Genomic DNA, 13,521 nt, shown 5'->3' on the forward strand with positions numbered 1-13,521 from the left:
CGTCCTCACTAGGGGTTCACTATCCAAAGATATGACTAGCTTAATTTGGCCCATTAGTCTTACCTAATTGCCAGTGAACCCATACAATGAAGTGGTTACTGGTTGGAGCTCACTGGCATCAATTTGCATGCCCTCTAACGCATTCTTGACAACATGTTGACAGAGCTTCCGGTATCCATGAAAACTCTGGCCACGCGATTGTTAGTTATGACAGCTTTGATTATTAGGACATCATCGTGAGGGAGCTCCAATCCTTCCAGGTCTTGCAGCCCGAAACTGATTATGAGCCTGACAGCTTGCTCCCGACTGCATCCCACAACATGTATCTCCAAGCGACGTTCATGAGATTTTCAAGCACTAGCGGAATCTCCATAAGTGGGCGCTCCGGAGATCATGTCAATCTCTCGGATGACCATATTTTTCCTATTCTCCTCCTCCAAGGTTCCCCCGACTCCTTGCCCCGGCCTGGCTGTTGGCTTCCCTGACCTATATTTTCGAGCAGAGATTTACCTAACTGACCTGCTGTAGTAGGTTGGCTAGCTAGCAGCCTCTGAATATTGGGCGAGATCTCAGGTGGAGGCAGACCCAATTCAACTGTGCGCCGAGAATCACGAGTGAACTAAACGCAATCCCCAGTGGCATAGGTGTGGGACCTATGGTAAGTACAATAATGAGGCCCCCACTGACCCGGTCTTGAGGCTTGGACAACTTTTACTCGTTGAGCCATCCTGGAGTCCAGACCTGGCGGGAATCCTAGTCGGGAATCCTTGGAGAGGGGAAAGGGCTGAGATGGAAGTTGGGGTGGCCTTTTCTCCGGCTTGTTGGCAGGAGCAGGCGTTTTGTCTGCTTTTTGCCGAGTCGCCTGGGTTTCTTTTACGTTGATGTAGCTGGCGGCCCTCCCCAGCATCTCATCAAAGTTCCTTACTAGCTCCCGGATGAGAGCCCATAAGAACTACTCCCCCTCCACCAAACCGTGGGAGAATGCGCTCATCAATATCTCTGAGGTAGCGGATGGTACGTCCTAGGCTACCTGGTTGAAACGTTTGATATAACTTCTTAAGGGTTCCGCAGACCCCTGTTTGAGGGCAAGGAGACAGTGGACTGTCTTCTGATACTTTCTGCTACTAGCAAAATGGCGCAGGAAAACGGTCTTGAAGTCTTGAAAGCAAGTGATGAACCCGTTCGGTAGTCCATCGAACCATTTTTGTGTCGAGTCGGACAGAGAACACTCGGCACTTGATGTCGTCGTTGTATTGGTGTAGCAGAGAAGCATTCTGAAACTTTCGGAGATGATCCTCCGGGTCCTTGCTACTATCATATTCTCCAATAGCTGGGGGCTTGTACCCTTTCGGTAGTTTTTCCTCGAGTACCCTTAGAGAGAAGGGCACTTGCTCCTCAGGCACCTCCTTGGGCTCCTCCCGGAGGACTATGACTTTTCCCTTCTTTGAATCCCTAGGCGAAGAGCTCTCGGGCATGGAGGCATGTGGCTGCTCTTTCTTATTATAACAGTCCAGCCCCTTGTTGTAATAATCTGGGTAGGACTCTTGATAGAAGGCTTGAGAGAAATCCTCATACTGTTTTTGTTGAATCGTAGAAGTCGCTAATAAAAATTTGAAGCGAGTATGCAGCGGAAAATAAAAATCATAACGCTAACACAAATCGATTTTATTTGATTCGGAGTCTTCGTCGACTCCTACTCCATGGCCCGCACTCGTCGAGTGCTTTCGTTGGTCAATTACTAATAGTTTGCAAACAGGATTACAATAGTAAGTATAGGAACTATTAAAAAGAAAATACCGACAACAATAAAAAGAACTTGAGCTGCAGGTTGTCGAAGAAGTGTCGTCGCGTCGCAGGAGCATAGCGCAATAGAGAAGTCGTAGGAAGCAGTTGTTATCTGAAGCTCTAGTGGAGGCCTTCTTTTATAGAAGTGCTTCGGGCGCCTCGCCTAGATCCCTTCAGAGCGTCCGGACTGTGAAGTAGGCCCGCGCTCCATATTGCTGACTACGACGTCCCCTTGACTTCTGACTATCACGTCTCCTTAATTTTTGATTGTCTGACCTTATCGGATTCCATATTTATGCACTGTGTCACTGTAAGACACCATCTTAAACTAAAAAAAAAATATTATTTGAATTTTTTAAAAAATTCTGAATAATTTTTATTCCTTTATTTTGAGACTATTTAAATATTTATTTAGTTGATATTATAGCATTATTTTTAGAGTTAATGTCATTCAATTTCTTCCCTAAAATATTTCTGTTAAAATTTGGCGTCAGCTGTATACCTTTTAATATTCCAAATAGACGGAGTTTTCATGAATCGTTTCTTGATGATCGTCAAAGGTTGATTGGAAAATTATTGAAACCCAAAAGTCAACCGTAGAGAACGACCCATGATCTTCCTCGCAGCACAATCAAATCAGTCTGTGACTTTCACACATTTGACACCTCATACATCACATTAATTTATTCAATCCGGTCAACGGATCCAACCTGCAATCGTTATTATAGGGCACAAGTAAAATGTCAATCCTTCAGTAAACATATCGACTTTCCTTAGCCGCCATGAATCCTTCCGTCTGCAAGATCTCCTTCCTCTTCCTCATCATCTTCTCCTGTTTCGATCCCTCCTACGGTGACCACAACGGTTTCCATGCCATATTCCAATTCGGCGACTCCCTCTCCGACACCGGCAACTTCCTCATCGCCAACGCCGATTCCTCCCCGAACATGGGCCATCCTCCCTACGGCATCACCTTCTTCGGCCACCCCACCGGCCGCCTCTCCGACGGCCGCATCATCGTCGACTTCATCGGTAATTACTCCCACCACGATCTCTTCCCTTGCCACAACGTACGTACGTAATTAAACAAACAAAAAGGGGGGAAATAATAATGCAGCTGAGGCATTCGGACTTCCTCTGCTTCCGCCATTTCTGTCGGGCGACGACCAGAGCTTTTCGAAGGGCGCAAGCTTCGCCGTCAGCAGCGCCACCGCTCTCGACGTGTCCTTCTTCCAGGAGAGAGGCGTCGGAGTCGGGACTAACTTGTCGCTGAGCGTCCAGCTCGAGTGGTTCCAACGGCTCGTTCCTTCGCTCTGCAACACCACTAGAGGTCATCATCGATCGACCAATTGCAGCCAGCTAGCGAACTGATTAATTCACTGACCAGATCTTGATCGATTAAAGTGTAATTTACATATCCAATCGCAGGGTGCAAGAAGTACTGGAGAAAATCTCTGTTCATGGTCGGAGAGATCGGCGGAAACGACTACCTGGGCCCGTGGGTGTTCAACATGCAGACCGAGCAGCAGGTGACGGCCTACGTCCCCACCGTCGTCGAGGCCATCAAGAACGCCACGGAGGTGACGATCGATATATCATCAAGAACGCGACGACAAAATTCAATAGCTGCTGACGATTTAATTAACCTGCGCAGAAATTGATCGAGCTCGGGGCTGTGAATCTGGTGGTGCCGGGGAACCCGCCGTCCGGTTGCTTCGCCAGCATCCTCACGCTGCTGAACGGCACCAGGGCGGAAGAGTTGGAGCCGGGCACGGGATGCTTGAGGAGGGCCAACGACTTGATCAGGTACCACAACCGACTGCTCCGGCGCGCGGTGGAGGAGCTGAGGAAGGAGCACCCCCACGCGAGGATTGGCTACGCGGACTTCTACACGCCCATCATCGAATTCGCCAAGGACCCGGAAGCTTTCGGTGAGCATGGATCCGTTAATTCCTGCTTAATTAATTAATTTCGACGTGAAACGTGACTGTCGATCTGACTGGATCGAATAGGATTTAGCTACCGGCCGAAGCTGAACGCTTGCTGCGGCGGAGAGGGGCCTTACCACTTCGACGTGCGCGCCCTGTGCGGCCAGCCCGGATCGAGCGCCTGCCCAGAGCCGTCCGCCGCCATCGATTGGGATGGGTGGCACGCTACGGAAGCGACCTACCATCGGATCGCGGATTCTTGGTTGCACGGGCCCTTCGCTGACCCTCCCATCCTGACATTGAGGAAGCATTAATTCGCTGCTACCCATCATTAATGGCGTCGTCGGAGATGGATCCGGTGGCCATCCTTAATTGCTTTCGTGCATTTTATGTTTTTCCCATCTCAAATAAATTTAAAATTCTATATAATATGAAACTTAAAAAAAAAACATATTAAAAAGGACTAAAAGTGTGATAAATATAAATTATTTTATGCGCTTCCGCGCCCACCCTCCCACCGCACCCACCACTCCCCCGTGAGCTTCCTCCCTACTCCCCCATGATGTCAGCTCATGTTTATATGTATCAACTCGTCTTACATGAAAATAAGGACGGGTATATGTTCCGGGCAGGGGCTCTTATTCTCTCTAACTCAGCATCACTTAATTACTTTATCCCTTTTTCATCCAACAACGACTTATTATTAAAAAAAATTCTCTTTAATGGATAATGGATATGTGGATGCTAGCTATCAAAATGAGTCTTCGTGTATACTTTTCTAATATATCCAAGTATTTGGTAGAAAATTTTCATAGGATTAAATTGAATTCATTATTTTTTTATCTTTTTTTTTATTGAAATACTATAATGATTTAGACATCGGAATGATTTCACCGGAAAAAAAAAATGACAAATAAGAAAGTAAAATTTAAAAAAAAAAAAACAAAAACAATCCCATTTATTATTATTATTTATCTTTATCAATATTCCATCATAAATGATATGATAACAGATTATTATTATTATTTTTATGTCAGCTAATCGGTCCTTAAATCATAAACTTAAAAAATCAGTCCTGGTGCATGCAGCCCCGGTCCTAACAATTAGGAGGTCCGGGGTAAAACAATCAAAATAGGCTCTTAATTTTTTTTCATAAAGTAAAAATTATTTATAATGAATTCTTCTAACTTTTTTAGATGTAAAATCATCTATATAATATTATTAATTTCAAGATTTTCTAAAATCTCTTTTTCAATAGATAAAATTATAAAGATGAGTAGATGACAACCCGTAACCACCGCAACTCGCAAACCTCCGCACAGTAAGCTCAAAAACTTCAAGTGCAGCGTGCCGGAGGTGCTGGTGCAGTCGTGTAGAGAAGTGGCAAAGGTACAACCTCGCTCACTCGCTGTGATGTCGTCGTAGTCTCGCGGAGTCTCCGGTAGAAAGGAGAGCAAACAAAAAATTCACGAGAAAACTGAGAAGTAGAGAGAATACGAAAGAGGAGATCGTCGGTAGAAATTGAAAGAGCTTGAGCTTTGTGCGGCGACGGAAGAACAGATGCAACATAGAATAGACAACAGTGCAAGGTTTACAAAACCTAATTCTTAGAACAATTTATATATATATATATATATATATATATATATATATATATAATCATTTAAAGTTGTGGACACTCCAAGAACTGGAGCGGCGGAAGAGCAGGTGCAACAGTAGACATTTACAAAACTTAATCCTTAAAACAATTAATATATATATATATATATATATATATATATATATATATATATATAAAGTTGTGGGCCCCTCCAAGAACTGGAGCCTTCAGCTTGCGCGACGGCGGAAGAGCAGGTATAACAGTATACATTTACAAAACTTAATCCTTAAAACAATTAATATATATATATATATATATATTATATAAATATATAACAGTTGGGGGTCCCTCCAAATTTGGGGTCCTAGGCAATCGCCTAAGACGGCCCGGCCTCTGGGGCGGGGGCTGGGTGCATGATACAATGATAAAACACGCAAGTAGTGACACAATATTAATAACAGAGTATTCAATTTTGAATCTGTCATAATTTTTTATTCAAATTTAAAATCATACGTTACCAATACTCACACCTATAAAATTTAAAAATCTATATTTATTACAGTAAAATTTATAAGTGTCAAATTTTAGACCTAAAAATTACTATCTAAATTCTTTTTAGAGCCTCTGGATATATTTTTAATTTTTTAGTATTTTTTATTTTTATGTTATTTAAGATATTTTTGATAAGTAGGAAATTTATAAGTTAAAGTAAACATCCTATTTTGATAATTTATTTCATATGAATTTTTAAGAATTTTTTCCTTTATATATTACGATTTCTTTTTTTTTTTAATCTTATAGGTCAAAATATATATAAATATCTATTCAATTATTTGAACAATCATCTTTCCGATAAATAACAGATTTTTTTATTTTTAATATCTTTTTTTTTCTTTTTAATTTCATTTTCTTGATAGGTCATACTCTCAACTAATTTCTCAAAGTATTCATGATTTAAATTCTAACTATGCTTGTATTGTTTTTCTTTAACAGAATGGAAAATCTTCACGGTTGTTGGAAAAGAAATCACCCGTGGTTCCAGATTTATCTGACGATCGATATATGGGATAAAACCGTCGACGTTCGAAATTAATTGGATGGAAGGTCCACACATGTATTATAAAAATAATAAAATAAAATTCAGAGTAATATCAAATTTATCTTAAGGTGTGTCAGACTGACATCACTAGCATTGTACTGGAAGATTTGATCTAGTCATTGCCCAAGAAGTCTTTGTTTAACAACAGGAGATGGATCCGGTCATCCTTGCATTCATTGTGATCCGGTCATCCTTGCATTCATGCACCACGTTGTGATTTGTGCATCTTGTGCACTAATAATTGACTTTTTTTAAATAAAAATTTAAATTAGGATGAAACTCAGTAACAAATTAAAAGTTCTCTTTCTACTGTCAACTATAACTTTTCCATTTTTCTGATCATGAATAATCGTGAGATTGATCGTTTAATGACGAATTCTATCTTTTATTATTATTCCCTAGTGTACGAAAAGACGTAGAATTAAGTGTTTTAAAATAAATTTTATTCTTTGGACATAAAAAAAATAAATAAAATTTTAAGTAAATATGAAACTTAAATGATAGTAAAGATAATTATATTACGTATTTTTACAATTCTCCGGATTATTCCGGATTATATGAAATAAAATAAATTATATGTCAATTTATAATCAGATCGTCGTTAGTTAGGTGACCGGATTAAATCATGCTGAGTTTAAAATAAATTCAACAGTTGAAATGATGGTTTAGTTTAACTTGATTTTTTTATAAGGTTGAATTAAATAGTATTTATTTATTTAATAAAATGAATTGTTAAACATTGTTCATTTATTAATTGAAACGAATATAAATAAATTTTTATTAAATTAGAAAAAAAAAATATCACGCTTTGAACTTCACATCTTAAAGAAAAACAAATTGAAGGTGCTAAAACGTGCTTAGACATTAAAATAATTCAAGTTTTGAAGTGTTTGGTAAGTTTTAACATTGGGAACTTTGACTACATTTTTTCAAATTAAATTTTATTGTTGGTGGTACTATTAAAACGTGCTTAGACATTGGTAATTGTATGGATTTTATTGTTCGTACTATTAAATTATATTATAATTATCATTAAATTTTAAATAAAATATATAAATCCATTTAAAAATTTATATTCAAATAAAAAAGAGATTTTCAGATCAATTGGTCCATATGGTTTGCAAAATTTTCTTTTTTTTCTACTTTCTAGTTGTTAAAAAATCGCAATCTTATTTCTTGACAATTTTTTTTCTCCTTGATTGTCAAATAAATGTAGAGTCATCCTAAAATCATAAGAATAATCACTTTTTCAATTCTACAGATTAAAATTTCTTAATTATTGATAAAGCATATAACTATATTGATTCACGCATAAATATCGGAAGCGATATTATAAATTCGATTGATTCCATAGAATACTAAGAGATAAGTAATCAAATTCGACGTTTGGAAAGAAACGGTACGTTAATAAATTCTTATTAATCAAAAGCTTCTTTTACATCAACCCAAAGAATTACAATATAAACTTCAAACTCTAAAACACAAACAAAGAAAACAAATCCTACGTAAAACAAAAAATTTCTAAACATACTTGATGCGGTGAATAAGATAGTACCTCTAAGTCAGGTCAAAGTTAAGGAAGTCAGTTGACATGACAGTCAAAGTCAAAGAGTATCATCATTAAGGGCTAGTGCATACGATTCTCTCAGCCGAGCGTTCATCCGACCAGACCCTTCATCCGATCGGACCCTTTGGGCGGTCGGACCATGGTTGGAGTTCTGAACTAAGTCATTACCCTCTATAGCAAAGTCCTCTTTCGGTGCTCGAAGAACTAGCTAATCAAATTTGGGTTTGATATTGGCAAAGGTTTAAAATTAAGCTATCTTGTTGTTTTAACAAGTTGAATTGAGTGTGCAGGAAAAGTCCTAAGTGATCTTAGGTAAGGTGAAAGTCCTAGTTGACACTAGATAGGTGGGAAGTCCTAATTGCGGATAGGCAATGAAGTCTTGGTCCGTGGGATTGAGCAAAGTCTTAATAGGTCGAGGACGTCAGACTAAATTCTAGAGTTGAGGATACTAGGTGAAAGTCTTAGAGGTCGTGAACACCAGGTAGGAAATCCTAGGATCAAGGACATTAGGTGAAAGCCTTAAAGTCTCGGATGTTGAACAAAAGTCTAAATAGTCTGAAGGACTGGTTTCACAATAGGTAAATTCTCCTGAGAGAAGTAGGTAATGACGCATTCCCCGTTGAGCGAACAATAGGTGTCAATTTAACTTAGGGTTTCAGTAGGCGTTCCTCGCAGAAGTCATAACTAGACAGTTCGAAGACTGTCAAATTAATAAATACTATGTTTGTATTATGTTAAATATGTTTTGCAGGGTATCTTTGTATATTTGGACTAACGTGTTTTTACAGGAACTAAAACACACAAGTTAGTCTCAGGTGAGCAGTGCTCAAGGCATCTCAGAGCTACTCGAAGGCACCTCGAAACTAGTGGAACGCGCCTTGGATGAGCCGAAGGCACCCTCGCGCTGATAAACCTTGGCGTTAAGGTTTTCGCCATGGGGAGGTGTCCTATAGTGCATGGAAGGCACCCTCGAGCAGCTAGAGGTGCCTTGAAGGCGCTTTCGGAAGGATAAAATTCGTAGATTGCAATGTTTATCGCAACCAAGACGTAGGTGATAAAAATCTATAGTTGGAGACACCTCGGATGGTGTTGGGGGCCCTCTCAACACCTTATAAAAGAGTTGTTCATGTAGCCCTTTCTACACAACTCATTTTGAAGATCTTTCTCTTACGCGCTACTTCAAAGACGGCTCTACGACTCTGCGATGTGACTTTGCGATGCGACTCCAATGACTGAAAGCACGACTCCCCGAATCCTTGAGTCATCAATATAATTTTTGTCTATAGCACTTATATTATAATCTTATTATACTCGTCTTTGTACTTGTAATTTACAAATTGATAGTGAATTATCCAATGAAAGCGATTGTTGATCGTGGGCTTTGGAGTATGAGTCGTCACAGGCTCCGAACTAAGTATAAAAAAAAGTGTTAGCATTTATTTTTATTTACTATCTTTATTTTGCTACGTTATTCTGATCGAGTTTTTACGAAAAAAGTGAAAAGTCACGAGCCATATTCAGCCCTCCTCCTCTCTAGCGCTTTCAATCCAACATCCTCTTCATCACTCGGGCTAATATAATTAATTATTCTGATCGAGTTATCCAACCAAACGTACCTATGGTTCGATCGGATAAAATGGACACTTGGTTTGATCGAACTCAGTGGCCAAATTGAAAGGCCGAGGGGAGGAGGAATCCCCGACAACATCTCCTAAATCCGACCTCGTGGCTCTTGCAAGCAATAGTCAGTCGAGCTTTATGAAGGACTCGGTTGACTTGCCAGGTGACCATAGTGTAGACTCCATAAGCCAATGACCTTATATTCCTTTTCAGCATTTTGTACCACGTAGGGTAGTTGATATTCTCTATGCAAACTGTACGCCATAAGTTTCCAGCCTACCGAATGTAGGAATTGCACGTCCATTATAAGAAAGGTGTCAAAGTGCTATCATAGTGTTGTCCATTTTAATTTCATTTATTCTAATAGAGGTCGTATTTTGCTTCTATGGGACATGCACAGAGTCACTTTAGATGTTCTCGATATATCAGATCAATATATACATTGTCGTGTTTGTTGCTCAATTACGGCTCGGTCTTCTTTTGTAACATTTATATATGGTTTTCATTCTATCATGACAAGCAGACCCTTATAGACTTCTCTTACCCTCCTTGGATAAACGATTGTGGAACCTTAGCTTATTATGGGTGATTGTAACTCACCATTGGAAATCCAAGACAAAGAAGGTGGGGAACCAGTTTCTAATTATGGGATACATGATTTGGAGTGCTTTGTTGACAATTGTGGTTTGGTTGATCTTCGCTCTGTTGGGTGCCATTTGACATGGACGAATGGAAGGGTTTCTTGCAAGCTAGATCATGGTATGGTGAATTCACAATGGCTTGTTGCGAACTATGAAAGTTATGTGGAATTCATGCCCCCCCGCCGCCCCGGTTGTCTATCGGACCACTCTTGTTGCATAGTTTCAACTTTTGCAAGGGAGAGTAGAGAGTAGATACAATAGGTCATTCAAATTTTATAATATGTGGACATTACATGATGGTTTCAAAAACTTGGTGGCAAACACATGGGAGGCACCCGTTTATGGCAACGCACAATTTATGCTCAAGACAAAGCTTACACGGTTGAAAGGTAAACTAAGGGAACTTGATAAGCTTCATTTTCATCATATCAAGGAGCAAGCATCAAGAGCAAAATCAGAGTTAGAAGATGTTCAAAGAACTCTTCTTAATGGAGAAGAGCCCCCAAGTGACTATGGCACAATAAGAAAGGAGGCAATAATGCTAGCGGAGGTGGAAAGACTTTTCTACCAACAACGTGCCAATAGTATCTAACTTAAAAATAGTGATAGATGCACCAAATTTTTTCATGACTTGGTGAAGAGAAACAACAAAAGAAATGCTATTATTACACTCATCAAATAATCCGACGAACAAACAACTAGTTTGGATGAAGTTGTCGAAGAATTTGTGGAATATTCTCAAGGCCTCTTGGGTGAGGTCGGTCAAAGCTCTCCATTTGATGTTTCTTCCTTGTATGGGACTAGATTATCTTAAGCCCAAGCATTAGCCCTAGAAGCCACAATCACGGAGGAAGAAATCAAGAAGGCTCTATTTGATATAGGAGCCGATAAAACCCCGGGTCCGGATGGTTACAATGCAAAATTCTTCATGGCGACTTGGGACAACATAAGGGCTAATTTCATTAAGGCGATACATGAATTCTTCATTAATGGTTGGCTCCTCAAGCAATGGAATCACACCTTGATAGCTCTCATCCCTAAATCTGATCATACTCCAAGAGTTTCAGATTTTAGGCCTATCTCATGTTGTACGATTTTCTACAAGGTCATCTCAAAAGTATTAGCGGCAAGATTGGCAAAAGTTATAGATATATTGTTGGATCCGACTCAAGTGGCTGTCATCAAAGGTCGGTCCATAGGTGATAATATTCATTTAGCCCAAGAATTATTGAGAAAGTATGCTCGTAAGCGGATTTCTCCAAGGTGTATGATCAAAATTGATTTGCGCAAGGCTTTTGACACGATTGATTGGAGTTTCCTTATATTCGCACTTGTTGGTTTTGGATTTCCCCAACAATTTTGTAGATGGATAAGAGAATGTGTAACCACGGTCTCTTACTCCTTTAGTCTAAATTGTGGGTTTCATGGTTTCTTTAGTGGAAGAAGAGGCTTGAGGCAAGGTGACCTTCTCTCTCTTTTGTTATTTGGCCTATGTTTAGAAGTTTTCTCACGTTCTATGAAAGTTGTATCAAGGCAAAGTGCTTTTTATTATCATCCAAAATGTGAAGAAGTGGAACTCACACATATAGCATATACCGATAACCTCTTGTTATTTGCAAGGGTTGATGTTTCTACTCTTAGCCTCATTATGGATTGTCTATTGGTTTTTGGTGATAAAGTGGGTCTTCGAGCAAATCCAATGAAATCCAACTTATATATGACCAAGGTTAGTGATCAACTATTGGAGGAACTATTACACATAACCGGTTCTCAACAAGGCACATTTTCCCTTCCGATATCTTGGTATTCCATTAGCGACGGAGAAATTGAGGATTGCGAATTATGGGGTACTTCTTGACTCCATAAGAAAGAAGGTTGTATCTTGGCCGAAGCACACACTTTCCCCATGCCAAAAGATTGGAACTTGTAAGTGTTAGTATTAGCCCTAGTACCAATTATGAGATGATTGTAAATGACTTATTTTGTATCATATATCATTATTAATAAAAGACAAAGTTGGTTATTATATTTATTTCAGTTCAATGCCAAAGGACAATATTAATACGTTGAGACTAGCATGTAGGTTGACAGATAATTTGATCTTACAAGTCATGGATATGCGATATCAGGTTGACACATGGGTATATATTAGAGAATATATACTGAATGACCTACCATGAGAATATTTCATGGATCGTTATATGAGTGTCATAAGCATTCTCATGTGACTATTGGTATGAATAGTCCTTAGACCTGAAGTCGCTACGGTTCCCTACATAAGGAGTTGTGTACTTTGGTATCAACAAACGTCACCTATAACAAGGTAGACAATAAAGTCGATCACTAGATATGCAATGAATTATGCGGAGGGATGTGAGTGATGTAGATGAGATCTATCCCTTCCATATGACGGAAGCGATATCTGTGGGCTCCTTGATTAGTAGGACATAAAGAAAGCATGGTCATGCTCAAATAAGTCAATATGAGATATTGAGTTTATTTGATTGAGTGTGTCTACTTAGAGATCAAGAAACACAAAGGTTGATAAGAGGATGACACGGTCTATGTCTCATTGATCAATTTAGATATCAAAGATAGAGGAACCAAATCATACAAGATAATAGCCACGGACAGGTTAGGTCGGATCTTGACCTTTTCGTCACTTGGGTAGCAATGATGCCTTGCTAGATGTCACTCATTGTTTATGTATCTAAATGTTGATTTAGGTACATTGCCAACGTTATGCGAACCTATTGGATCACACACAAAGAACAAATAGATTTGGAGATGGGTTCATATGATGAATCATTGGATTAAGTCTTATCCGAATTAGACTTATTGAGTTAGACTCAATTGGATCTAATTGTTGGATTAAGTCCAATTCAAACTAGACTTAAGGAGTCAATTCAAATTAATGAAATGTGATTCATTGAATTTGAATTGTATGAGATTAATTGAGTAAGACTCGATTGAATTATACTTGAGTTAGACTCACGTAAATTAGACTTGAGTTAGACTCAAGTGAGGAGACTTGAGTTAAACTCAAGTGAGGATTAATGAGACATTCATTGAATTTCAAAATTCAATGATACATTTGATTCAATTTTTGAAATTGAAATGAGGAGTTATTTGAAATGAGGAGTTACAAGTGTGTGATCCTTAATGGAGTGTAAATGCTCATTAAGGTTATTAATACTAATTAAGTATTTTCATTGGATGAAAATACTTAGTATTTTTCTCTTCATTTTGGCTTAATTCTCTTCATTCTCATTGCTCCTCTC

The 13,521-nt window shown here is 39.0% G+C and overlaps 1 protein-coding gene across 1 annotated transcript; it reads left to right on the top strand.

Moving 5' to 3' along the window:
- The first annotated feature begins 2,523 nt into the window (after positions 1–2,523).
- Positions 2,524–4,243, top strand: LOC122044422 (GDSL esterase/lipase At5g45910-like). Its single transcript, XM_042604902.1, has 5 exons — positions 2,524–2,817; positions 2,903–3,115; positions 3,214–3,365; positions 3,440–3,716; positions 3,798–4,243. Exons 1-5 carry the CDS (start codon positions 2,568–2,570, stop codon positions 4,025–4,027), a joined length of 1,122 nt encoding a protein of 373 aa, XP_042460836.1. The 5' UTR covers positions 2,524–2,567; the 3' UTR covers positions 4,028–4,243.
- Positions 4,244–13,521: the final 9,278 nt, after the last annotated feature.

The sequence above is a fragment of the Zingiber officinale genome, chromosome 2A (genome assembly GCF_018446385.1).
Source record: "Zingiber officinale cultivar Zhangliang chromosome 2A, Zo_v1.1, whole genome shotgun sequence".
In the NCBI taxonomy this organism is placed as follows: domain Eukaryota; kingdom Viridiplantae; phylum Streptophyta; class Magnoliopsida; order Zingiberales; family Zingiberaceae; genus Zingiber; species Zingiber officinale.

Bases quoted from the DNA above. Each gene is read 5' to 3' on its own strand.
- LOC122044422 (XM_042604902.1), top strand. From the start codon at position 2,568: ATGAATCCTTCCGTCTGCAAGATCTCCTTCCTCTTCCTCATCATCTTC. The intron at 2,818-2,902 runs GTAATTACTCCC...ATAATAATGCAG, and splicing joins CATCATCGTCGACTTCATCG to CTGAGGCATTCGGACTTCCT. The intron at 3,366-3,439 runs GTGACGATCGAT...TAACCTGCGCAG, and splicing joins CCATCAAGAACGCCACGGAG to AAATTGATCGAGCTCGGGGC.